The sequence below is a fragment of the Equus caballus genome, chromosome 1, assembly GCF_041296265.1.
Source record: "Equus caballus isolate H_3958 breed thoroughbred chromosome 1, TB-T2T, whole genome shotgun sequence".
Classification (NCBI taxonomy): domain Eukaryota; kingdom Metazoa; phylum Chordata; class Mammalia; order Perissodactyla; family Equidae; genus Equus; species Equus caballus.
This window is the reverse complement of record NC_091684.1, coordinates 141906284-141934013: the sequence shown is the minus strand read 5'-3', so window position 1 is coordinate 141934013 and position 27730 is coordinate 141906284. Positions and strand designations below refer to the sequence as shown.

Sequence of the window (27730 nt, the reverse complement as noted above, 5' to 3'; positions counted from 1 at the left end):
TAGGTGGAAATATGGAAGAATTCACAATTTGTCTCAATCAATAGAAACAAAGCAAAACTTCGTATTTTAAGCTTTTGTTCTATTATGCACTAATTTATTAAAAAATAATTAAAAGTCAGTATAGTAACTGTTGGAGAATTTACTTAAGGAGCATAAAAAAGGGGCAAATGAATCCCAAGTTAATGGTAGGAGTGGGTGTCTGTCTCATAGTTTTTCTTGTAAGTATACTAGAGAACTAAAAATATAATGGAAAAAAAAGAGAAGTACTTAGGCTATGTTTTGAGTGGAAGCTGTGCCATGTTATTTATGATGAGTAAGTTAGATATCTAAATTCCAAACCCAATAGAAGCAAGGAAAGAAGTTTGAGAACTACAGGAGTTCTAAACTAGACACTCTACCTTTGGAACTTTGAAAACCTGAAAAATATAGATGCCTTATGTAGTCAAGCACCTTTCACTGAATTTAAATATTTCTCTTTGCCTTTCAGTTAGCAATTGACTATGGGATTAAATTCTTGGAGACAAGTGCAAAATCCAGTACCAATGTAGAAGAGGTAAGAAAGCAGCGTTTGGGGACTCGTTCATAGAGGCACTAATGCTTGGGTCCCTGTGCTCGAGCACTCTCAAAGCCTTGTTCCTTGCTGACTTAGTGAATGCCCATGTGAACTCCACCTCCATTGTGTGAACTTTTGTTCCTCTGACTTTTGTGTGGAGCCTGGTGGTTGAATTTCCAGCGCCCAGCCTCCACAGGGCATATATTAGAGTGCTCAATTAAGATTCACTGAACGGAAGTTAGAAGTTTAAGTTCAGTTTGAGTTCAGTTTTGCCCTTTGTTTGGGAAGCTGGAAATCCTGTACTAGCCAACCAAGCTCAGTGTCCTCTGCTCAGTTATCATCGTTCATGTCATCCTGTAGTAGCCTGTAGCAGGAGAGGTGTCTGTACGTCTGTACTCTCTCAAGAGAGAATTAAACTGTTAGCTTATTGAACAGATTCCCTTAATGTTCACATTTGAAGTAGATTAAGCATGATACATTCTAACACAGTGGCATTTAGTAGAAATAAAAAATTGTGTTTATTAGAGAGTAGCTTTAATAAATTTTCAGTAAGTTAACTGTTGAAGAAAACCGAATCATCTGAAGTCTTCTAAGAATAGATTTTCTGCACCAAGGGCTGAATTGTTGATAATATTTTCTTCTTTAAAAACATTTTTTTAACTGATCATAACAATAATAATATGTGTTAGTACATGTAATTCACTTAACAGTACTAGTCATGGTTTCCTAAACATTTAAACTCTTAGGCTCCTCATTGTTCACCACAACATCACAGCTTAAAGTTGAGACTTAAATGACTTTATGTGCTAGTGGATACTGATCAGAGCTTTCTCTTTGTTGTAAATAACTAACACTCATTTTTTCAGGTTAGCTAATGGGTGTTAGGAAACAGGAAGCATCTTCTGATTTATTTCCATAAGCATAGACAAGCAGAAAAATGCTTCCTTCTGCTTGCCACAGAAGGATTTCCTTCCATCAGAAAGAGGGGAGCCTGTTAAGTCAGCTGTAATGGTGAAGACAGGAGAAGACCTTTGTCACTGAGATGGCTCACCTAGGATTGCCCCCACAGAATGAACTCCACACCCTGGCTTAGTGGAGCAGGCTTAGGTCTCTGTTGGTACCTGCACCCGGATCACAGCTGTGGCTTAGAGAGAGCACCGAGTTATGGAAATCTAGAGCCGAGAGTTGCTCAAACTGCTTATTCTGACTAGGTGTTCTGCAGAAGTTAGCAGTTTTCCCAGAGTTTTAACTTAGTGTGGTTAGCCTCATAAAAACAGGGATGGGCTTATGTAGAAACTTAGACTCACAGGTGACCAGTGTGACAGTGAGACACTGACAATGAGTGATGATAGTAGTTATCATATTGTTTCTATTTGACTTGATTAGAAGTAATCCTTTTGCTGAACATTTTTCGGGGCATTAGGAGTGGTTGGGAAGAAAGAGACTGACATACAGTGGGTTTAGCATGGATGCAACTGAAGAATCTTTAACAGTCTTGGCTCTGTAGAAAGAAAGTAGGGATGATAGATTTAAAAAATGTTTGGTTGGGGTCAAGAGACACTAGGCATAAAATAGCACTGAGATTAATCAGATTTATCCTGCTTCCATTTGAACTGATTTCCTCTGTGTGGAATTTAGCTGCGCTGTGGGAACTATTGGGATTTTGGAGTGTTAAGACGTGGAAGATGATATATTCTCAGGTATAAGAGTAAAGATAATTGAAAGAGAGGAGGTTGAGAACAAAAGGTGGAGATTTTTGTGAAAACAGATTTTAGAGCTCTAGGTTAATACAGAGCATTAAATAGATCCTTGGCATCTCCCAGACCAGGCCCTGTGTCTCGGTCTGGGAATGCAGGGGTGGCTTAGACAGAGCCTCTGCCCCGCAGGTGCTCTCAGTACTGAGGAGGCTGCCCATAACTCCAGCGAGTGTCGTGTGGGGAGCTTGTGCCAGATACTACGTGCAGGAAATATTTGATGACTGCACGACTGGCAGTTGGATAACACTGGAATGTTTATGCTGTAATTGAAAAATAAGAGACGATCTTTATGTGTATACTATGATTATAATTATTTTCTTTTCTCAATTAAAAACTTCAAAGTAATATATTTATATTTTATAATGAAACAGTGAAGAAATTCTGCATTTTTATTTGAAAATGTATTATAAATGTATAATAATGAAATTTTTGGTTTACCCTTAGGCATTTTTTACACTTGCACGAGACATAATGACAAAACTCAACAGGAAAATGGTTTGTATTACTTAGAATTTTTCTTTTTATTATGCTATTTTTAAAATCTGTTTTCTTATTTATGCTGTTTATTTATTTGATTAAAAGAATAGATGATTATAATATATTGACATTAACCCATTTTTTTCCTGACTCACATATTCACCTGACTGAACTTTCTTATGTCTGTTTCTTCAGTTTTATCTTCTGATATTGATGTTATCTTCTGTTTCTTCTTATTTCTGAACTGCAGCTGTTTCACTTCTTTCATCTAGCTCTTTAAGTGGTCTTTAATTGAATTTAGATCGGAATAATGAAAATAATGACACAAGTTAAATTTTTGCCATAAAATTGCCTAGTTGTTTTCATGTGACAGATATTTATGTCTGTATATAATTATGATCTTGAAGTTGCTAAAGTTTGCTTAAATTTGAAATGATTTCAGTGATGGATCATTAGGACAGCCTTGAAAGTTTGTGTTAACCTGAATCCTGGATATAATTGTATACCTTATGTCACCAACTCTTCTTACCTCTAACTGCAGAATTGCCTATACCAATCTTAACATTGTTTCCCTTGTTACCCTTGAAAGTTTACACTCCATTGGCTATAATTTCTTTCAACTGGAAATAGGAGCTTCCTATCTAATATATTACTAGCATGAAAGGTGCTATCCTAGAAACAGTTTTGTCATTTTAATCCACCATTTCCAAAGAAACAGACAACATCAGAGCTTAACTCTAGTCCACTTTCTAATAAGATACTACTGAATATACATTAGGATACAGATTGGTATTTTTATTTTTTAGATATTTGCGGTCAAACCATGAAACTTTTATTTCCTTGGTAACTTTATCTTCATTTTTTAGAATGACAGCAATTCATCAGGGGCAGGTGGACCAGTAAAAATAACAGAAAGCCGATCAAAGAAGACCAGTTTCTTCCGTTGTTCGCTACTTTGATGAACTCTTTCTGAGAGACTGCAGCACACCTAGAGGACCCTTTCCTGCTTCTCTGAAAGCACAGGTCACCCAGCCTCAGAATCACATCGCCCAGCTGCTGCTGAGAGCACCACTGAACCTAGAACTCTTGACACAGAATGCCAAGTGGATTCCAGCCTCATGGCCTATCAAGATAACAGGCTCCTTTTTCAAACATGGAAGCAATGAAGTGGAGACACATGCAGGACTTAACTTGTTTTTTCTTTGTTTTATTGCCTGTTGCAGAAGCTGCTTTCTTTTTCACTTTGCACATCAGTGTTAACCCTTCCCTGTTACAGCACAATCTTAGACTCCTATTTGCACACTTTTATCTCATAAAGTCCCAGACAAATTTGTGCAATTGGGGATGTTTAAAAAAGAGTAGAGCATTTAAAGCAGAGGCTAATATACTAAAATTAAAGGACCCTTGGTCTGGTTCATATAGCCAAATGTTATTGCATTGATAGCATTTATTTAAGGGCTCTGACTTATGATTTTCTTAAATAGGAATCATTAAATTCTGATAAAATTTATCATAAAAATGCCCATCTATTCATCAGAGGCCACAATTTCTTTATTTCTTCAGATTGTTTAGAGCTTTGCTTCATTCCTGACTTTTCTGCCAGAGTCTGGGTAGCTGAATAAATCACTTTTTCAATTGATTGCCTCTGCCTGCTCTATAGAAACTGTATTTGGAAAAGACCTTCATCTCACTTTTCCTGGGTTTGTATTTGCTGTTGTCTTCAACGTTTGATTTATTGTAACCACTCATTTATCTAAAACATAACATATTTGAACAATGTTGTCTGCTTCTAATTGTGAACTTCTTGAGCTGAAATTTTACATAGGCAGAGAGATTTACCATTTAGGATTTTATTTCAGCATCTAATTGTGGTTCTGTCACATCAGCATATGTAATATATTTTTTCTTGGGTTCACTCCTTAGCTTGCTGGTTTAGTTGTAATAGCCAGTTTCCACCATAATCCCTGTCTGCAAGAGTTCACAAGAATTAGATTTAGATTTTAGTTCACAGGAAGCTTACCTATAGGGAGAGAGATTAACTTGTTAATGTAAATTTAATAGGGATAGTGCTTGGTGAAAATAATGTTTTTTGTTCTGTTTTTATTTGGACTTTTTTTCCCCCTTAAATAAAAGTAATTAGACCTAGTGCAGCCTCTAGGAAAAGTCTTGCCTTTTCATTAGAGAAAATATGAGCAAGGTTCAGTTTTAAAATAGCTGTTGTTGAATGTCTAGAACCCAGTTCCATCTGTTCAGGTTGGTTGTTAGAGAACTTGGTCCAGTCATATGGGCCAAAGCCAAACAAAAGCTTAGCTGCCTTTCTCAGCAAACACTGGTACTGGAATACCTTTTGTAGATGAAACCATCACATAGGAAAAACAAATATTTAGTGTAAACTTATGTGCCAAATTCAGATCATCATGTCATCGCTGTTATTCTAGCCTTCAGTGTCGTAACACAGAAGGGAGTGATGAAGAGGTGATTAGGGAAATGTATTCTGTTAATGATTATTCTTCCTTTTAGGCCTGTTTTGTTTCACAAAGGTTACCATCATGCTTGAGAGTTAAGAACGCGAGATGAAAGTGGACATGGATTGCTTGTTACCGCAGAATTCCGCTTCAGATTAAGATGTATCATTAGAGTGCTTGGACCAGTGAACCTTTACAACTTGTTTGAAAACTTACACACAATTTATTGGCAGCAAATATACCAGAGCTATTTTTGATGGATACACTAAACTTACTGTTGAGAAATTTCAGCCTCTTTGATTTTTTTTGTACTTACCTATAGGCTTAAAGGCACCTGTTGGTGTCCCCACATAATCAGTAGTTCCTTGATTGAAAGTTGATTGTAAGTCTACTGTCTTAAAATTAGATACATTTTTAGGAAGAAAAAATCATTTCTTAGAAACATCCTGTAGTCACTAATTTTCTGAAAAAGGTCCAAGCAGTTAAGCTTTGTGGATGGTAACAAAGTACTTTCTAAAAGGCAAGTGCTATGACACCATGTATGAATGTAATTCTCTTAGTAATTTACCTCTGACTATTTGGTGTCTTAACACTTTGGTTTATATCTCAGGGGTTGTCTGCAAACCAAAACTGACATATTCTGTGGTTAGCTTTTTTTTTTAACAGAATGTTTTGCTTTTTTTCCTTCCTTCTTTCGTCTCATATGAGTTAATAACTAGTCTCCATGAACTTCCCTTTGAAAGAGTCTGTACAAGTTAGATGAGTCTAAAAGTGCTCTTTGAAGTAGCAGCAAAGTGGGGGGGATATGCTCTCTTATATAGAAATAAATTGTCCTTGCTATTTTCTTACATTTAGCTTTGCTAAATTGTATATAATTCAAGCTAAGACCATAGGAAATTCACTTTCTGCATGGTAAAATGACCCAATAAATATTCCACTTTGCTTAATAATGTACATATAGTGCATTATTTTTTCTACTTGTAGATGAATTTAGTGACAGATAATTGTCTGTTCCCTGCTGAAACTGAAAAATCTAGTTTTGTGTGAACATTTTCGTGGTCTTATGGATAAGGTACATGAAGATTTTTGCAGCAGTATTACTGGTTTAGCGGCTGCACTTTATTATCAGTGTGCTAACTTTTGACAATGATTGGACTAGACCTTTTCAAATAGAGTCTGAGGGTCTCAGACAATGAAAATGTGCTGTAACTAAGTAGCATGTAAATCAGTTGATTGTAAACCGTTTCACTGGGAACTTATTTTAGCTATATTTTACTTTAGACAGATGATGAGAAAATAATCCACCTGTGCATCATTAGGAGGTGCTGCAGGCTTTCTTACTATTGACATAAACATTTTGTGCAGTCTTTGGTATAAATTTTCAGAAGACTATACTCTTTACTTTGAAGGACTATTTTTTAATTATACCTCATTTAGCTAACTAGTATTCTAATATCTGGTAGAAAAACAGTGAGCCAGCCTTTAAGCATCCATCCCAATTTAGATTATATGTTTTGTTTTAAACTAAAGGCATCATTGGAAAGGTAGGAGGTAGTTTAGTTTAGAATAGAACATACATGTCATATCCAATAGCGCACAAAAAGTATTATCTCTCTGTCACCATTAATAAATTTAGCTGTGCAATATAGATAAATGTTTGCAGAAATTTCTAAATAAGAGATTATTACTCCATTTTACAGCTTCTGAATGCTGAGAATCTGTATTAAGGCTTATAAAGTTTTTCCTGTGAACAGTAAGTGATACATTTAAGCAGACTTTCCTTTCTAGTTCATGACTTAGGTTTCTTTATAAATTTAGTACTTAATCTTTAAAGATGAGCTTTTAAGCTTAAAATTTTAAAACCACATTTCATTATGTTGGTTTACTTATCTCAGATTTTAATCACTCATTTCTGCTGTCAGGTTTTTTAGAATTTTTCTCTTAACAGAAAGGACATTCCTTTTTCCTTCTTGTTATATCCAAAGAAAGGGGGAAAAAAGGAATGTCTAAAAATGAAATTCCTTGTCCTAGAGGGACAGGATATGCTAATAAAATTTCAAATGCTAGCACAATTTTACAATAGAATCAAGTCTTTTAAGACTAATAAAATTAACAGGTGTCATGTTCACTATGAAAAGATCTAAGTGAAATTTACAGAAATGAAAATTAGCAAACAATTATTTTAGGAATATTTTCAAATTTTACCTTCATTTTTTGAAATGCTTGTGCCATATGCAGTTGCATTTCTTATTGCCAAGAACTATGGAACTTCTTGTTTCATTTTCTTACCTTTTTTAAAATGTGAATTTAATTGTTATAATTCATTCCTATGGCCTTACAGATGGGTTTTATTTTGTTTGTTTGCAGCTGACACTGCAGTTCCTTTAATGCAAAATACCATAAACTGTTTGACTAAAATCATGCCCCAATGGGAAATATCTACTTTTTCCATACAATTATCCTACTATGTATGTTTCAGCATATTTTACTTTTGCTCCAATGGCTTAATGTGAAAAGCTCCTGCAGATAAAGTGGACCTGTCATGTGGTTAATCTTGTTTAAGCCAATTCATTAACTGTGTACTGATACTGATGCTGTGTTTTTTTTAAAAAAATGAATTTTATTCCAGGTGAACTTTTTTTTACAATAATGTTCGTCTAAAATAAAAACTGCATAATGGAAATACTCATGACTCTCTGAAATGGATTGTACATTTTAAAAATACTTCTTCAGGGGCCAGCCCCATGGCCTAGTGGTTAAGTTCTGCATGCTCCGCTTCCGTGGCCCAGGTTCGCAGGTTCAGATCCCAGGTGTGGACCTGTGCCACTCATCAGCCTTGATGTGGTAGTGTCCCACATATAAAGTGGAGGAGGATTGGCACAGATGTTAGCTAAGGGCTAATCTTCTTCAGCAAAAAAAGAAGTATTTCTTCACATTTGCTAGGTGTGTAACTCAAACCATGGTAGACTTAAGATATTTTAGAAATCTGAACATCTGACTTAGAGTTGTTTAAAGACTTGGAAAATTGGCCAGATCTCCTGCTCATACTTAGTTCAGAATACGTTGAGGTTATTCTATTATAGAACTGCAGCCTTAAATTGATCACCCCTCCTTTCTTCGTCCTTGCGAGTTTAGTTTCTGTTGTTTTCACTTCCAAATAACACAGTTTGATGGCCCCAGCGCTGTTGATGTTCTGTCACGATGCCTGTGCATGTTCCCAGTCATAGCCTTTCCCGTTCATCCACACAACTATTTTGAACCTACGCTATTCTTCTCAAGCTTCCTACTTCTTTCCTTTCACCCTTGGTAGACAGATCTTTCATCTCCTGCCTCACAGAGAAAAGCATCAGTCTAAAACCACCTTAGCCACCTGTCCCTCCCCCACCTATAGCCTACCATGGGCTGGCTGCTCTACATCTCCCCTCATCCTCACCTCCTTCCTCTTGGAGCAGAGGCATTCCTCCTATTCCGTACTTTTCTCTCTGCCTCTTCCTCCCACCTCTGTCCTGCTTCTTAGGGAACCCGCAGCTCTTTCTCATACCCCTTCAAACACTTACCCTGTGTTGTCCCTTTCACCTCAGCATCTAAGCATCCTTAACCCTCCCACTCCTCTGCCTCGTGTCCCTCTCACCTATTGCTCTTTTTCCTGTCATAGCCAAGCTGTTTCAAAGAGTTGCCTATGTTACTGTCTTCAGTTTTTCATTTGCCAATTATTCCTCAACGTATTCCAGTTTGGCTTCCAACCCTCCCACTTCACTGACATTGTGCTTACAATGACCTAGTTGCTAACGTAGCGGACAATTTGCGGTCCTTATCTTGGATAACCTCTTGGCAGCGTTTGACCAGTATATCTCTCCCTCCCAGAAATGTTCTCTTCCCTTAGTTTCTGTAACAGTATTCTTCTCATTCTCTACTTTTCCAAAATAATTTCATCCTTTTTCATGGCTCGTAAATACTCATAACTTCTGTGGTAGGCTGAATGATAGCCCCCAAGGATATCCATTCCTAACCCCCAGAACCTGTGAATGTTACTTTATATGGCAAAAGGGACTTTGCAGATGTGATCAAGTTAAGGATCTTGAGACGGGAGATTATCCTGGACTATCCAGGTGGGCCCTAGGTAAACCCAAGGGTCTTTATGAGAGGGACACAAGAGGAGTCAGAGTCAGAAGGAAGCAATGTGATGATGGAAACAGGGAGACAGGGTGATGTGATGCAGAGCTACGAGCCAAGGAATGTGGGTGGCCTCTAGGATCTGGAAAAGGTGAGGGAAGAGATGTTCCCCTAAAGAACCAGCCTAGCCCTGACACCTTGACCTTAGCCTAAGACTCATTGCATAAATTTTGACCTCCAGAACTATTAAGAGAATAAGTTTGTGTTGCTTTAAGCCACTAAATTTGTGACAATTTGTTACAGCAACAATAGGAAACTAATAATTCCAAATTTGTATCTCTAGCCCCAATCTCTTTCCAGAGGTCCATAATTCAAAGTTGATAGCCTACTGGACATCTCCCCTTGGATCAAACAACATGTCTGAAACTCAAACTCAACTCTCTATCTTTTCTCTCTCCAGCAGTTCCTGCCAACAGCCCTCAATCCCAGGAGGAGAAACCTGTTCTTTCTTTTTTCTCCATCATAATAGATAGCACCATCATCCCCAAACAGTTAATCAACCTCCAAGTCTTCTGTGTCCTAGCTCTTAATCTCTTCCTGATCTATCCATTTGCCCATCTTTTCCGCATCTGTCTTTGCTCAGGCCTCCTCGTCCTTAGCCTAGATTTCGGAACCTCTCCAAACCAATCTCTCATCTTAGTCCCCTCCCATCCACTTTTCACAGTGCCAACAGATTCTAGAATCTTCTGTCACTGCCAAATCTAATCCTTCAGTGGTACCTCATAACCCTGGGATAAAAACTAAGCTCTTTAGCCTGGCAAACAAAGTCCTTTGCCATCCCCATATCTTTCTCTCCAGCCTTACATCTTGTCGTACCTTAACTCAGACCCATCTTTTGAACCTCACCAGTAATGGCTGTTCGCAAACACATCATACCTTGTTCCTTTGCTTCTGCTGCTCCCTCTGCTGACTTCCTACCCTTTTTCTGGCTAACTTCTTATCTTTCAATGGTCAGTAAGGGTTTTGCCAGGAAAACCTCAGCCACAACTCATCCCTGGTTAGGAACCCTCTCCTGTGTATGTCAAAAGTGTCATTCACTGCACCGGATTCAAATTACCTATTTACTTTCCTTCCCTAGTCAACTCAAAGCTCCTGTAGGGCAGGGGCCATGTCTTCAGTTTTTGTATCCATGGTACCCAGTAAGGAGCCTGGCACATACCAGGTGTTGAATAAATGTTGAAAGAATCAGTGGACTTCAACAGTCATCAAAATTAACATGTTGCTGAAAAAAACTAAGTGTAATTTAGGAGCTGTTTTGTTTTCCACTTTTTAACTTAAAGAAGGATTTGGAGTAAATTCATCAATGCCTCAGTAAGTACAGCAATAAAAAGAGACGCTTCATTATCTGGGTTTTTTTTCTGTCTCTTACCTTACACTATTATGGCCTTTGTTAAATATCTTACACTATTTTAATCTTTATTAAATGCAGAAGAATCTCCTTTTAACAAGATAAATCACCCAGAATGTTGTTTATGTATTGATAAATTGAGTAAATTCTCTCCCACTTTCTTCAATGTTTCCTACCCTCAAAATTCAGGTTTTCTAATATTGGTTCCAGGGTTATATGAGAATGCCCCCATAGCAAATAAAATTAATTAATTCATATATATACACCTTTCTAGAAGCCATCATCCTTGATTTTTCCTTCTCTGTCACTCCATATAGCTCCTCAGTCACTAAATTCTGTTCGCACTATTTGTCTGCTTCTCTCCAGACTCTTGCTATTTCCCTGATTCAGGCCACCACCATCTCAGGCCTGCAGTAGGCCAAAGTCATCCTGTCTGAATCCCACTTCCCGTATCTTTACAAAGGAGCTCTGATCATGTCACTCCCCTAGATAAACCTGTGACTTGAGATAAACTCTAAGCTGCTGGCCTTTCCAGTCTTATCTCTTGTCCCTCTCCTCACACTCCTAGGACATCCTGAACTACTTTCTGTCCCTCAGAAATGCCCTGCTTTCTTTCACTATGAGGCCTTTCCAACTTGTCCTTCCATTTCTTCTCTGCTTCCTGGCTTTGCCAACTCCTAAGCTGAGACCTGAATGAGTGGGTGTAATCTTTAGCTAAATCTCACAAGTTGGGATCGAGTGCCCCTCCCCACTCCTGTATCCTGCATAGCACCCTATACTTTCCTGTCTGCCTTCCCCACTAGATGGTGAGCTCCATGGAGACCGGAGCACATCTGTTTTATTGGTGTATTCCTAGTGCCTAGCATTGTGCCTGCTACTTAGCAGGCATTCAGTATGCATTTTGAATGAATGCACAAATGGTTGAGTAAATAGAAATCTATCAGCACTACCAGAACACAAAGCTCAAGCGAATTCATTAGTATATTGTGAATTACTGGTAAGTACGTCAAAGCCTTACTTGATAAATTACGAAAATGTGGTATTGCTTTTTGCCACCACTCCTCCCCCACCCCCCCAAACACACACTTAGTTCTGAGGAATTCTCAGCAGTCTCTATCTGTATCCATGGTGTATGCCTGCTTCCTTCCCCCAGTTACCTTTTAGGGATTTAGTTCCCAACATCACTTAGTACCTTATGTTTCCAAGCCTTTGGAGGAAATTATTACTAAGTTCATAAAAACTTACTACTTACCCTTAAATTCCTCACTTGTAAATAGAAAACAGCAATGCATTCTATAAATGTAAGGTGCCATTATTCAGAGAAAACTTGAAATAAGTTTTCTAGTAAAGAAACATGAATGCTGAAGATGACTATTTAATTGGTGATTTTGCTAGTTTGGTCTAGTTGCTTTTTTCTTTTCTATTCCAACAGACATCAGTTAAAGATGTCTTCACAGATAGGGTCCAGACTCATTGCATTGCCTTCCCATTTTTTAACTGGGCTAGGGGACTAAGATTGAACTGAACTATGGTCAAAATACCATGAATACAAATTCCCCCAGCTCTGCATGTTGAGTTGCATACTTCCAAAGTGTTTGAGGCAGCTTTAACCAAGACATGTAGATCTTGATTAAAATCAGGTAATCAAATCATTAAAATAGGGATAAAAGAATAAGTCATATTCTGAAGCCATGCAAATAATTATGATTTAAAAAAACACACAAGAATAGTTGCTATAATTGACTATTAAATTTAGCTCCAAGCTTCCTGGAAGCCCAGGTAAAGCCTGAATATTATGAGTCAGCTCTCAAGCTGAGTATATGCATTTGTCAAGAGAAACGAAAATTTTTCCCTCCCTGAACTCAAATCGTAAAGCATGGATCTATCAGAGATATTGAACAATGATAATGAAACAGTTTTATAACATATATGAGAGAAAAGGTAGATGGCCCTTTCTTGTATAAAAATCTTAATTTACACTTAATTTACTTTACATTATGTTCTTGTGAAGGTATTTCTGGATGGAGCTGAAGTAATGCAATTGCATTTGATAACTTTGATCAGGATGGAACCAAAAGAAAGCCTAATGGTGAGTCACTCTAACACTTTGAACTGTTGTCCCAACCTGAGTTTCCATAGGTGCTGAATAAGACATTCCAAAATGAAGAAGTCGTCTGTGGAGTAAATGGAAAACATATACGTCTGTTTTAAACGGGCAAAGGTGACATTTTATCATAAGAATTAAACACCTGTAGTTGTATTATTTGAAGGCCCATTTTCAGAGATGAACCGGAAAACATTTTCAGTCAGGTCCCAACTTTTGTCTACTGGTGTTTGTCTTTTCAGTGTTGACGTCCAAGAGCTTTATTCACTACAGACCTTAAAGAATGAGTAGGGGGCTGGCCCCGTGGCCGAGTGGTTAAGTTCGGGCGCTCCGCTGCAGGCGGCCCAGTGTTTCGTTGGTTCGAATCCTGGGCGCGGACATGGCACTGCTCATCAGACCACGCTGAGGCAGCGTCCCACGTGCCACAACTAGAAGGACCCACAACGAGAAATATACAACTATGTACTGGGGGGCTTTAGGGAGAAAAAGGAAAAAATAAAATCTTAAAAAAAAAAAAAGAATGAGTAGGAATGGCTAACACTTACATAGCACTTACTGTGCAGGCACAATCCTGAAAATAACCCATGAGAGATAATGATTATTCCCATTAAACACGGAGAAAAATCTTAGGTGTGAATAATCAAGGAACCTAACCTTCTGGTTTTAAATTTTAAACCTCTCAGAAATTGTTAAATTAATATAAAATAGCAAATGTTTTTAAGTTCCAGTTTTTAACTTATTTCATTCATTGAATAGCTATTTAGTGAGCACCTTCTAGGTGCTGCGGAAACGACAAAGAACAAAACAAAGGCCCCGCCCTCCAAAAGTTTACATGCTGATGGGAGACAAACGAGCAAATAAAAACAGAGCAGGGAGCTGTCACCGTCACTTCAGGGCGATCAGAGAATGCCTTCAAAAACAACTTTTTTGAAGACTTGAGGGAGAAAAAAATAAAACGGGCTCGCCCAAACAACCCTGAGGACAGCTTTGCCCACCACTATTTCACCCTTTTACTGTCTATGAGTTGTCGCTTGGGTCACTGCTATCCCAGCTTGGGTTTTATAGATGATGGAGCACGAATTCCCGCAACAATGCAAATGGCAAAAAGCGCTTTACAAAAGACTCTTATTTAGAGATTGAATCCTTCCTGTGTCCTGCGCTGTTTTTCTTTAGTTGATCTGGAATCTTTCCCCGTTCTCGGCTCCAAAGCGAGCTGGGACTTCCCTTTTTCTTAGTCGCCTCGCAACTGACTCGGTGGCCTGATGGCTGTGTTCTTGCGGTGGGGGGGGGAGGAGGCGAGGAGTAGGGGGCGCTATTGCTCCGGCCCGAAAGTTGCAAGCAAACACGGCCTCTGGATCCCGAACGGCGGAGCCGCCCAGGGAGGCCCCGGACTCGGCGTGGGGCTGAAAGCCGGCCATGAGCCCCGCCCCTCCGCCGCGCCCCGCCCCGCCCCTCTGCCCGCCCCTCCGCCGCGCCCCGCCCCTCTGCCCGCCCCTCCGCCGCGCCCCGCCCCTCTGCCCGCTCCTCCGCCGCGCCCCGCCCCTCTGCCCCGCTCCTCCGCCCCGCCCCTCTGCCCGCCCCTCCGACGCGCCCCGCCCCTCTGCCCGCTCCTCCGCCGCGCCCCGCCCCTCTGCCCCGCTCCTCCGCCGCGCCCCGCCCCTCTGCCCGCTCCTCCGCCGCGCCCCGCCCCTCTGCCCCGCTCCTCCGCCGCGCCCCGCCCCGCCCCTCTGCCCGCTCCTCCGCCGCGCCCCGCCCCTCTGCCCCGCTCCTCCGCCGCGCCCCGCCCCTCTGCCCGCCCCTCCGCCGCGCCCCGCCCCTCTGCCCCGCTCCTCCGCCGCGCCCCGCCCCGCCCCTCTGCCCGCTCCTCCGCCGCGCCCCGCCCCTCTGCCCCGCTCCTCCGCCGCGCCCCGCCCCTCTGCCCGCCCCTCCGCCGCGCCCCGCCCCTCTGCCCCGCTCCTCCGCCGCGCCCCGCCCCTCTGCCCGCCCCTCCGCCGCGCCCCGCCCCGCCCCTCTGCCCCGCTCCTCCGCCGCGCCCCGCCCCTCTGCCCGCCCCTCCGCCGCGCCCCGCCCCTCTGCCCGCCCCTCCGCCGCGCCCCGCCCCTCTGCCCCGCTCCTCCGCCGCGCCCCGCCCCGCCCCTCTGCCCGCTCCTCCGCCGCGCCCCGCCCCTCTGCCCCGCTCCTCCGCCGCGCCCCGCCCCTCTGCCCGCCCCTCCGCCGCGCCCCGCCCCGCCCCTCTGCCCCGCTCCTCCGCCGCGCCCCGCCCCTCTGCCCCGCTCCTCCGCCGCGCCCCGCCCCTCTGCCCGCTCCTCCGCCGCGCCCCGCCCCGCCCCGCCCTGCGCTCGGCTCTGTCAGCGCAGCGCGCACCCTGTGTTCCCACCGGGCCCCCGGGCCGCTTTTCGCGGTCGCCATGACGGCGGCCGTGTTCTTCGGCTGCGCCTTTATTGCCTTCGGGCCTGCGCTCGCCCTCTACATCTTCACCATCGCCACCGAGCCGTTGCGCATCATCTTCCTCATCATTGGGTGAGGCGGTTGCGCCGGAAACCTGGACCTGGGGCTTCCCTCCCCCACCGGGGGTACCGGCGACCCCGGCGTCCCCAGCAAACGGCTCGACCTTGTTGGGCTTTCGGGGGGAGAAGGGTTGAGAGAGAGAGAGAGAGGCGAGACCCCGCTCCCTGGGACTCGCCCTCCTCCGAGGGTCGGCTGGAGAAGAACGGGAGCCCCGCGACCCCAGAGGGCAGGCTCCGGGGAGGGAGCTCACACTGTGGGTCTCAGAAAACCCTGATGCTTGTCTCCTGAGCTTTTGCCTCGGGTCCGTGGGTGGGCTTTAATGAGTCGTGAAACCAGTAAAACTGAAAAAATCGTGGATGAGTTAAATATGCATCTTGTATTTTTCTGGCGAGGGGATCCCTGGTTCCCTCATTCTCACAGGCATCTGTAATCCCAAAGGGTTAAAAGCCATTAGTACCTGGGGATCAGGTGCTTTAAAACCTAACGATGCCCAGCCCTTACCCCAGATCAACTGAATCGGAATGTCAAGGGGGTGAAATTTGGGCCACAGATTTTTTTAAGCTCCCCGGATGATTCGGGTCTGCAACTGAAGGGTGGAAACCTGTGAGAACCCTGAAGCACCTGTCAGCGCATATCCTTGGGGGAACTTGGTACATACCGAACTCTGGTGGCGAATGTGGTCGTAATCCCAGTTGTCATCTGTCTGGCAGCTCCTCCTGGGGGTCCCCACGTCCCCCTCCACCCTTGAGTCTCACTTGACACCAGGAGAAACAGCCTAGGCTAGGCCGGTGATTCCCACCTTTTCTGAACTTCTTTACCTCTCACAACTGTGCTCAAAGTGCTGCATCACATGTCGTTTTAAAAACAATAGAGATTTGGACAAAAGCTTTGTAAAGCTTGTTATAATCGTTAAAATCCACAGGAATGTTGTAAAAACCAGGCTTGGAAAGCTAATCTAGATCAGAGCACAGGTTTTCAACCTCTGAATTTTAGGCCAATCACTCTGTTCATAGAGAGGTAGGCATTTTTCTGGAAAAGACGCTTCTATTTGCACATCAATGGGCAAAGCTTAATTAGGAAGAGTAGCAAATAACCAGGTTTCCAGCTAGACAGTCCTTGGCAGATAGTCTGCAGATGTTCTTACAAGTAGGGTGACTGAAAAAGAGTGATTGTTTGGAAGAATCTCAGATTCCTCTTGGACTACATGTTCATCTCACCAGGGAAAATGCACCATTGATTAAGAATGGTTGATCCAGAGTATCACTTTATGGGGACTTTTTTTTTCCTTACTAAAGAGTTAGAAAATCTATTCCATCTTAAGCAGGATTTGTTTGTTTTTTCTTTTAAATCATTATTAATCGTGTTCACTTGTAACCTGTTCTTTTTTTTTCCCCTAATTTTCAGAGCTTTCTTTTGGTTGGTGTCTCTACTCCTTTCCTCCCTTGTTTGGTTCTTAGCAGGAACCATTACCGAGAACAAAGATGGACCAGTACAAAAATACCTGCTGATGTTTGGAGTGTTAGTCTCAGTCTTTATCCAAGAAGTGTTCCGGTTTGGATATTATAAAATTTTAAAGTAAGTTAACTGTTTGCTTTACCTTTCTTCCCAGTTATATTTGAATTATTATTTAGTAGTTTGAAACATTTATATAGTGTATTTGAGAGTCTGTGTCTTCCTACCTAGTTCGAAGCCAAAGGATTGTACATTTCCAGCCTGAAAATATTGAGTATTTTAACTTGTGGACATTCCTTCTTTTCTTCACTCATTCAAAAAATATTTCTTGAGAATTTTCTCAATGTACTATCTTAGGCACTGGGGGTACATCCTGATCAAAAGACAGTCTCTGTCCTCATGGAGGTTATATTATAGGGGAAAGAGACAGCAAATGAATGAACAAGAAAATACGTTGTATGTTAGAAGATAATAAGTGCCATGGAGAAAAATAAACAGGAGAAATAGTCATTGAAACAACAACCATTCGAGCTGAGAGTTTATCTGCTTCTCTTACCACCACCTAAAATAAATAATTCTTATGGAGATTATGTCTACCATTATTTTGAATGTATTAGGGGAAAACGGGTTCATTTTGTGATATTTCATATCTGTAATAGAAAAGTACATTTTAAAAAAAGCTGTGGGCACAAGTTCCCTTTTTAGGCCAGAAAGTAGGTCATCTGTAGGATCCATGAGGACCTCACATGAAATCACTGATTTGAAACACAGCTTGAACTTGGAACCATGTTTTCTTTCAGGCAGTCATGAGGTTGGCTTTATGTAGGAAGACTTAGTTAGGCGAGTGATAAATGTGCTCTCTTTTCATTTCTGCAAATGAGATAATTAAGGCTCTCTGTGAATTTCATGGATGTAACCAAGACAGAACCTCAGCAGCATCTCTTATAATAGGCTTCTGATAATTTGTTCTTGCTAATATGCTAGGCCTTCTGTATTTTTTACTTGTTGCTTTTAATGACAGATACTGAAATTTAATAATGAAGCAATTTAAATTACAAGTAGAAAACCAGGAAGCCATTGCTTAGAAGCAAAAGTCATATCTTAGAAAAGGCTTAAAAATGAAATTTCCATTAGTTCCTGGAAATATTAAAGGGCAACAAACATATATCAATGAAAACATTTAAGTTGCCATGCGAATACGGTATCCTTGACAGGTAGAATTCAGTTGTGGGTAAATGTTTCTGGTATGCAGCAGTTACTACCATTCCAAAATTTAACTGGAGAATATATTAAGGTAATCAAAATCTCCCTCTTTCTGACCTCTGCCCCACACAGGCAAATGAAATCTCTGTCACGTGGTTGTCATCTTGTATCTTTCAGGGCTAAACGTCCCTCATTTCCTCCCCTGGCCCTCAGAAGACGTGGATATGGCTTCCAAACCTTCTCCAGTCTCTGTTCTTTTATGTTAGTAGACTCAGGTTTCCTTGTGCTCAGGACCCAGCACAGGACTCTGTTGTGGTCAAAGTAGTGCAGCGAGCAGCACCCTCCCTTCCCTTGACTGGGGCCTGTTCTCTTAACAGCTCAGCCTCAGTTTGCACTGGGTTTTCCTGTCGGCAACCTCATTGGCTCATGTTGGTTTTGCATTCTCACATATGATGGTTCTAATTTTGAAACAAACTTAATTTTGGATAGATTTTTACAGTTCAGGACATGGGTTTAGTAACCCCTTAGGACTTTGGGTTGTAAAACCTGACTTACCTGGATGGCTCAGTGAATATCTGCTGTTCTTCATTACCTTGTTTCTTCACGGTGTCCACCTGAAATGCAGCCTTTTATTGGCAGTGACCTATGGTTCCAAAGGACTACAAACTGAATGTAAATTGCCTTTTTGTGTGTGTGTGTGAGGAAGATTGCCCTGAGCTAACATCTGTGCCAATCTTCCTGTGTTTTACGTGGGGTGCCACCACAGCTTGATGAGCAGTGCTAGGTCTGTGCCTTGGATCTGAACCTGGGAACCCTGGGCCGCCAAAGCAGAGTGCACAAACTTAAGCACCATGCCACCAGGTCGGCCCCTGAGTTGCCATTTTTAATGAGAGCAGTGAACGAGTAGGGCCACAAGCGAGGGAGTAGGGCCACATGTGGAAGGAGTTACAGCTGTCTTCTGTAGGCTTTCGTGCCAGCAAGTTCAGAGAAGCCTCTTTGGTGTTTTGGGGAAGCCACATTTGCTCCTCTGAAAGGACCTTTGGAAATTTGCAAACAGATAGTAGGACAAACCTGTATTAACAGGTGCCTTTGTTTGCCTTTGCAAAACGCATCTTTAATAAGCCTTTGGAAGATTGTACAATATTTTCCTAGCAAATTTTAGAAATGTTGGATGTTATATAGTTATGTGTTAAACAAAGCAAGTTTGAGAATTATGATGATACTTTAATCATGACTAACATTTATATAGATAGATTTGAGTTGCTCTTTTATGCTACACTACATTCAAATGTATGAACTTTGGTTTAATCAATATTTTAATTATCTCCACTGCCAAGTGCAAAAGTAGGTTTTGCACTTGAAAGTCCTTTAAAGTACTGCCTCAATCAAATTGTTGCTATCTGAATTTGGTATCAGATTAAAATGTGGAGAGTTTGTACCAGTTTTTTTTACATATATGGAATTGAATCAAAACATTTATCATTGCAGTCTAATATAAATTTATTTCATGGATCAGACCTTAGGAACAGTACCTCATCTTGAATGAATGAGTGAATGAATAAATTGTAACTTTCAGCTTAGCAAAGAGTTGCACCATGAGAAATTGGCATGGGCCACAAGTGATAGCCCTTTCTACATTAATTTTTAAGAAATCTAAGTTATGGTTCTGTACATTGCCTAAAAGGTACATTAAAATTTTTTTGGCTTGGATTGAAGCTTTTATAATTTAATTCAATTTTGTCATACTCCTGATACCGTAAATATTTGGTAATTTTAGAAAATCTTCCATTTATAGAAAAATGTCAAGATAATCATTGCTACAGTTTCTTAAAAGGCATAAGTCTATTTTTTAAAATTTCCAAAATGGTGTATTTAATTTATATGCATTTTTTTGGGTATTCTCTTAACATATACAAAAAAGAATCAGAACAAATGAGAAAGATGGTATGATTTATCAATAGTTTTTCAAAATTTATATTTTAAAAATTGAACTTTTTCTTTTTTTGTTCTTGGAAACAAGAATAAATGCAAACAAAGAATTTTCCACTTCAGTAAAATGGTCAAATTGAAAACACTGTCCGTTAGATCATCAGTTGTGTGTTCTATCAGTCAGGAATGCAGAAGCTGATGGTGTTTTGTACTTTTTCACTTCCTAATGTTAGCATTGAGAACTGTTAGTGCCATAGACCTTTCCTCCCACAAATCTGCAACACAGAGTGAGGAAGTTTATTAAACTTTTGAATTTATTTAATACATTTATGAAAGCAGTACTTTGCTATACCAAGTAGCAAAAGTCTTTTATTTATTACTGAGCAACTTATATAAAACAGGAATGCTCCAAAATTTATTGATTCTATTCTACCTTTATATCCTATTGTTGATGGAGATTATTACTCTTACATATGTCTCTAAGCTATAAGTAGCCTTTAACAACATTCTTGTGACAGGTAAGTTTAGTTTACTTAGGAAAATTGGATATTTTAGTTGGTTACTGCTCCAGAGAAGGATGACAGTCACTTAAGTTTTGGCTCATGTCCTTGCTGTCAATTGATGCTTCCAAATGAAATGACAGATTGTTTCTTTGGAATCTAGAAAAGCAAAAGATCTTTTCATTATGCTTATTACTATTTTGGTTGAATTCTGCTTTGCCTTAATTTAATGTAATCAATGATATTTATATTTATGTAATGAATAAGCCAACTAAAATGAATATGCATACCTTGAATTAAATTAACATAATGCTCATAATATAAGTATGTTCTGGTTAATTTAATTTTTTAAAGTGTTTTTGTGTGTGTGTGTGTGTGTGTGTGTGAGGAAGATTGGCCTTGAGCTAACATCTGTTGCCAATCTCCCTCTTTATTTTTTTTCTCCCCAAAGCCCCAGCACGTAGTTGTATATGCTAGTTGTAAGTCATTCTGGTTCTTCCATGTGGGGTGCTGCCACAGCATGGCTTGATGAGCGGTATGTAGATCTGCACCCAGGATCTGAACCAATGAATCCTGGGCTGCTGAAGTGGAGTGCATAAACTTAACCACTCAGCCACAGGGCCACCCCCAATTTAATTTTCTACTCTTAGAGTTAACCTAACTCATTTTTGTTTCAGCACTTGCTGAAAAACCATTCTAAAATGTTTGATTCCTTTGTTGCTTTAATAAATATACGTTATGTAAATATAATTTAAATATCTTTTGAGTCAGGATCATTGCTGCAGAGCTTCTAGCCAACAAGGCTTAGTAATAGTGACACTAGTGAAACCAACTAGCCACACCTTGCATTCCTAACACATGTGCATGGGGAGCAGGGACTCATGGAAAGTTTGTGGATTGTACACAATAGACGCACGGATATGATCACTCTGCAGTTCATTTCTTATTGAGCAGTATTTCAGTGTTTCATTCAGGTATTCATTTATCTCCTTTTCTGAAGATAGCATTTTATTCTCCCCTGAAGCCTGATTGGGGCTATGAAACAAATATGTAAAATATTTTAGGATCAGAAGACCATATGATTAAGTACCCCCGTGAGAGTCGAGACCATCAGTATTATAGGATTTAAGAGTAAGAAGAGATTAGTGATTACCAATCACTGGTAAAGCGGGCTTCTTAGGAATTGCTGCCTGAACTAGACTTTGAAGGATAAGTATAATTTAGGTTCATGGAGTGGAAGGTAGGTAGAGGGCAGGGTGGCAGAATAGGTAGAACCCAGGTGGAAGATAAAGTACCAACAAAGTGGGATTGCAGATATAGTACTTAGGGAAGAGGAAAAAATTCAGAGTGGTAGATGCCATTGGGTATTGAGTTAAATCTTTACTGAGCTCAGAAAGTAATCAGAGGTGTTGCTTTTTTTTCTTATTCAGCTCAAAGCCTGATGGGTTGTTTACTTACATTTTTCTTATTTTTTCCCTTCTCTGTGAAAGTCAGATAAAAGGCAAGAGTTTGGAGCCAGCCCCGATGGCCTAGTGGTTCAAATCCAGCACTCTCACCACTCTGGCGGCCCGGGTTCCTTTCCCGATCGTGGAACCACACCACCTGTCTGTCAGTAGCCATGCTGTGGCAGCAGCTCACATAGAAGATCTAGAAGGACTTACAGCTGGGATATAAAACCATGTACTGGGGCTTTGGGGAGGGAAAAAAAAACATTCAAAAGGCAAAAGTTGGGGGCCGGCCCAATGGCGCAGTGGTTAAGTGCCACGTTCCACTTCGGCAGCCCAGGGTTCTCCAGTTTGGATCTCAGGTGCAGACATGGCACCGCTTGGCAAGCTGTGCTGTGGTAGGCATCCCACATATAAAGTAGAGGAAGATGGGCACGGATGTTAGCTCAGGGCCAGTCTTCCTCAGCAAAAAGAGGAGGATTGGCAGGAGATGCTAGCTCAGGGCTAACCTTCCTCAAAAAGGGCAAAAGTTGGTTGAAAATTTTGGTTGATTTTAGTTAATTATAAATTTGCTGAGTTTGGTTTAAATGGATTTTAGATTTAGAGTATAACCTGATCAAAAAGCCTCAGTAAATATCTGAATTTTGAAATATCTTGTGTATTTTTCTGATATACTACTTTTTCTTTTAAAAAAATGATCTGCATGGTTTTATTTTAGAAAAGCCAGTGAAGGTTTGAAGAATATAAGCGCAGATGAGACAGCACTGTCTATGCGACTGCTGGCCTATGGTAAGTTAGAACTGTGTGGTGTCATTAAGAAAAAAAATTAGACTTGACACATAAAAAGCCATTTTTATCTTTTGTGTCTTTGTAGATTTCAAATAGTATTTTATTAGTCCTTAGCTTATTGGTGTACATTGTTTATTTTCCTAGCTTTCCAGAGCCCTTATGTAAAGGGAAGTGATTGCAGGTGACCCTTATCTGTGTGTCCCCTAACTATTAACCACATTTGAAAGTTAGTTTTTTAACGTGGATACACTCTAGTTTATTACCTAATAGTTTCTAAGTGATGTTACTGTTACCTTCTCTGGGTGGTCACCATGACTTTGGCTGTACTAGGAGGACCCTTCATGTTAATACAGTTAATACCTCTGCATACTTTTCTTTCAGAGTTATGTTTTAAAGATTGGATCTAGGTCCCTAAGTTGAGTCACCCCAGTTTGGCCCAGGGATCACTCCTTACCATGCACAGTCACCCCTCAAGCTCAGTGCCAGTTCTAAGCCATCAAACTTAATTCTACAGACTCTTATCATAAACTAAAGCCAGAGCTTCAGCATTGTATCTTTCTGTCTTGCCTGTTGCTTCTGTGCCTTTCTAGATCTTTTTCTCTTCTTTTTCATTTCTCTGCTATGTTCCACTCTTCATTTCCTGTCCTCTTCCTCTCTTCTTTCTCGATTCATCATTTAGCCAAGCACTTGCCTTTTCTGAGCCAGCTTTCCACTGCTTCTCCAACAGCATGTGCACCCTTTCCCCTTCAACACAATATTCCCTAGGGCTGGCCCGGTGGTGCAGCGCTTAAGTTCGCACATTTCACATCTCAGCGGCCTGGGGTTCGCCGGTTCGGATGCCGGGTGTGGACATGGCACCGCTTGGCACACCATGCTGTGGTAGGCATCCCACATATAAAGTAGAGGAAGATGGGCATGGATGTTAGCTCAGCGCCAGGCTTCCCCACGAAAAAGAGGAGGACTGGCAGTAGTTAGTTCAAGGCTAATCTTCCTAAAAAAAAAAAAAATTCCCTAGTCCTTGGGAATTTGATTTGAAGAGAAATCATAGCATGTAAAGGGCTTAACAGTGTTTTTCTTCCTCTTTAGTTTCTGGCTTGGGCTTTGGAATCATGAGTGGCGTGTTTTCCTTTGTCAATACCTTGTCTGACTCCTTGGGGCCAGGCACGGTGGGCATTCATGGAGACTCTCCCCAGTTCTTCCTGGTTTCAGGTACGTGCCTGGTAGCTGTGATGCTCAGCCTTCTGGTCTAAAGGAACATCCTTATTGGAGTTCTGTAGCTTAGGAATTCAAGTCAATAGAAATTTATGTTATACCTTCTAAAGGCAAAGTACTGTCAGACACCACAAAGTAAGGGACCTAGGGAGAAAAAATTCGGTAGGAGTGTTTTAGAATTTTAGAGTAGAATTTAACTTGCATAAAATTTATTTTTATTTTACTATACTAACAGCATTGCTGTACACTTGATGTATTGGAAGTGACTTTTATAGGCTATATGTTCTTTTTAATTTTTATTAGTTTATATTTATCTTCAATATAAGCTCTAATCTTTAATTAATTTGTCATCTTGGCCCCTTTTTTGGATAGGCATTATAATTTAATCTTGAAATTGAGAGGAAAAAAATACTTGTTTAGTGTGAAGTAATGTCATACATCTATATTTAAACATACATGTATCATTTAAAGAATAACAGCACATCTTCCCTGTTGCTTAAGACCTGGAATGTTAGCAGGAACTTAGAGTCCCTTGTCCTCATCATTTCTTCACAGGTAACCGTTGCCCTGATTTTGTATTATTAATTCTCTAGGTTAACCACGTTTGAAAGTTAGGTTTTTAACGTGTATATGTGTCTTGTTTTGAAGGTAAAGTATAAAAATTTTACCTTCGTGTATGTATTTGAAAAAAATTAATAATTAGCTTTTCTGCTTTTGAACATTTAAAAATAAATCTTACTTTGTTCTTTAAAAAAAGAAATTGAGGGGCTGGCCCTGTGGCCGAGTGGTTAAGTTCACACGCTCCGCTGCAGGCGGCCCAGTGTTTCGTTGGTTCGAATCCTGGGTGCGGACATGGCACTGCTCGTCAAACCACGCTGAGGCAGCGTCCCACATACCACAACTAGAAGGACCCACAACGAAGAATATACAACCAGTACGGGGGTGCTTTGGGGAGAAAAAGGAAAAAAAAATAAAATCTTTAAAAAAAAGAAATTGAGGGGCTGGCCCCGTGGCCGAGTGGTTAAGTTCGCGCGCTCCACTGCAGGCGGCCCAGTGTTTCGTCGGTTCGAATCCTGGGCGCGGACATGGCACTGCTCGTCAGACCACGCTGAGGCGGCGTCCCACATGCCACAGCTAGAGGAACCCACAACGAAGAATACACAACTATATGTACCGGGGGGCTTTGGGGAGAAAAAGGAAAAAATAAAATCTTTAAAAAAAAAAAAAAAAAAAAAAGAAATTGAGAGGAAAAGTGATACTAGATGAGTTAACCTTTTTTATCCAAAGATGCAATATAAAAGGACCAATTCATTTCAAACTACTTTTTCATACATCATATAAAAGTTGTCATCATGATGCAATAATCACGCATTTGAGAGTTGGTAATAATGTACATAATTAACGTAAGATTTCTCCTCAATTCCACAAGAAGAATCTTTCAAAAACAGTTTTACAAAACCACACTGTGTTTTTTATCCCCATAAGTTATATCATTGAAATAAGCGACCCCATGCACGTATTCTTTTAATTCAGTCATCATGTAATTAACATCGATCTTAAAGTACCTTCTGTCCTCAAGGAGCTTACCCTCTAGTAGGAGGAATAAGACAAAAGAAAGTGAATAAGCGTTTCAGTACAATTTAAGATAATAATAAAAAACACACAAGGAGGAATGACCAAATTAAAAAAAAAATTGCTGCAGTGGTTTAGAGACATCCTACGTGTTACAGTGATCCCCAAACCCAGCGGACACTCGTTCACCATTTCAGTTCAGGCCTCTGCATTTCTTGTCTAGATTACTACCATCAACCCCAGCTGGTTAGTCTTTCTTCAACACACTTTCCGTGTGAATCCATCATGTATGCAGCCAGCAAACTAATCTTCCCAGTACAAAGATGTGTAATGGCTTTCCAAGGTCTACTGGATAAATCAAAGCCTTTCATATCTGGCTACAAATTAGAGGGTGGGAAAGTGTGTTAATGGGTCATACTTATTTAGTGGTGCCTCCAACATAGCAGATTATCTTCCTTTTAAACATTCTGTAATTAGAATTTCTGGCAATTTTTATTAATAGAATCTTTTATTCAACCAAACTGATACCTACATAAAGCCCATGGAGATGGGTGCCAGTGCCTGGCTGAACACACACTGGCGGCCTGGGGAAGGCCAAGAGCCAGCAGCAGCTCGTCTAGCATTTTTTTTTTTAATGATTATAATACTGAGTGTTAGGTTTTTAGACCAAATGTTCTATTAATAGCTAAAGTCTGTTAGAGACTTATATGAATTAATAAAACATAATCAGGGATATTACAGCTACATTTTTCTATATTTTCTTAAATGGGTCTATTATGTTGCTACATAAGCAATTTTCTTTTGGTTCTCAAGTAGCGTTCTCCTAATGGAACTTATTTTTCTGCCACCTTCTTTCACTAGATGGTGCTAATTCCCTTTAGTGAGCTAGGCTGTTTTCATAAGACTAGCTTAAAATGATTCTTGTGGAAGAAAGAGAAAGAAAGATGTGCTAGCAGTTTGGGGATTGTGTTTGTAATTTCCGTAAACTCAAAGGAAAATTCAAAGAAAATAAAGTATTTTAATGTCTTTAGCTAAGTTGGATGGCAGACTGACTGTGCCATGAAAATGTACCTATAGAGTGAAAGAGCGGCTGTTACTTTATCATATGCAAGAGTTTCTTATTTGTTATAACATCATTCTTTGGAGCATAAACTTTGAGTTGTACATTTAAGAAATTACTTTTGATTGCATTTAGAATATCACCAAATTTTGTATATATTTATGTTTGTTATATATATTATTTATAACTGATATTGTTATTTATTTATGCTTGAGCTCATTTTTAATTTTTCATTTAAAGCTATAAGTTTATAAGCTAGTTTAACATATTCTATATTCTATTACAAATGCCTAAGTAATAATTAGAATAAGGAATAAGAGATCACTAATTAGTGTATCTGTGTTAGTGTCAGATATACACTGTATGATACCCGTATGTACATAGATTTTCATGTTACAGGGAGGCATAGTTTATAAATAATATGTATGTATAAGTTCTTTATTTATAGTTGTGTAGTAGGCTAGCATTAACTTTTAAAAAAATCATTACCATTTCTTGGTAATGCTATATAGAGGCAAGAGTATGGGAATTGGAGTCCTAAGTTAAGTATTATCCTGGCTCATTAATTTAGTATTTTGGGCAAGTCCATTTGATCATTTAATCACTTATTCCACAAATAGTTATTAAGTATTTTTATTCAACAGGAGTTATACCCAGCCATGAGAATACAGCCCAGTTAATGTCTATACCTTCCACTCACAGTGGGGGATAAAGACAAACAGCTAATTACAATAAAGTGTGATAAATGCTATGATAAGGCAGAGCACTGAGCACACAAAAGACAAGCCCTGGTGGTGGTGCGCTTCTCCTTGGTCACACTTAGTGCAGTTGTAATTAATTGGTCAACCCGGCAGTTACTCGTTCATGTCTTTCCCTCCAGCCGAGTGCTAAGCTATACAAGTGCAAGGACTGTGTCTGTCTTGTTCACTGCAGTATCCTTCACACTTTGTGGAGTCTTTTGTTTCTAGATGGACTCATCAATATTTATTGAAAAAATGAAAGCTAGGCACAGCCTGTGGAGGAAGTGCTGTTTTGGTAGAGACTTACCAGATGAATAGTAGGCAGGCAAAGGAGGGGGTTGTCAGGGAAGAATGTTCAGCAGAGGGAAGAGTTTTCCCTACAGACCTGGAGGTAAGAAAGACATTGTTCACTGGACAAAGGAAGTGCTTGACTTCCATCTAGC

The 27730-nt window shown here is 40.4% G+C and overlaps 2 protein-coding genes across 5 annotated transcripts in view; both read left to right on the top strand.

Annotated features, from left to right (window-relative positions):
• The window catches only part of RAB8B (RAB8B, member RAS oncogene family), a 67133-nt gene extending 59199 nt beyond the window's left edge, over positions 1–7934 (top strand). The window contains 3 exon segments of the mRNA NM_001309334.1: positions 488–553; positions 2755–2805; positions 3654–7934. Coding sequence (NP_001296263.1) covers positions 488–553; positions 2755–2805; positions 3654–3746 — 210 coding nt within the window. The 3' untranslated portion in view covers positions 3747–7934.
• A 7198-nt stretch (positions 7935–15132) lies between these two features.
• The window catches only part of APH1B (aph-1 homolog B, gamma-secretase subunit), an 89059-nt gene continuing 76461 nt past the window's right edge, over positions 15133–27730 (top strand). For 2 of the 4 annotated variants that reach the window (XM_023616091.2, XM_023616085.2), the window contains exons 1-4: positions 15133–15397; positions 16790–16960; positions 22633–22703; positions 23790–23912. In XM_023616091.2, coding sequence (XP_023471859.1) covers positions 15285–15397; positions 16790–16960; positions 22633–22703; positions 23790–23912 — 478 coding nt within the window. In that variant the 5' untranslated portion in view covers positions 15133–15284. The other 2 variants (XM_070235257.1, XM_070235259.1) reach the window with 2 other exon arrangements.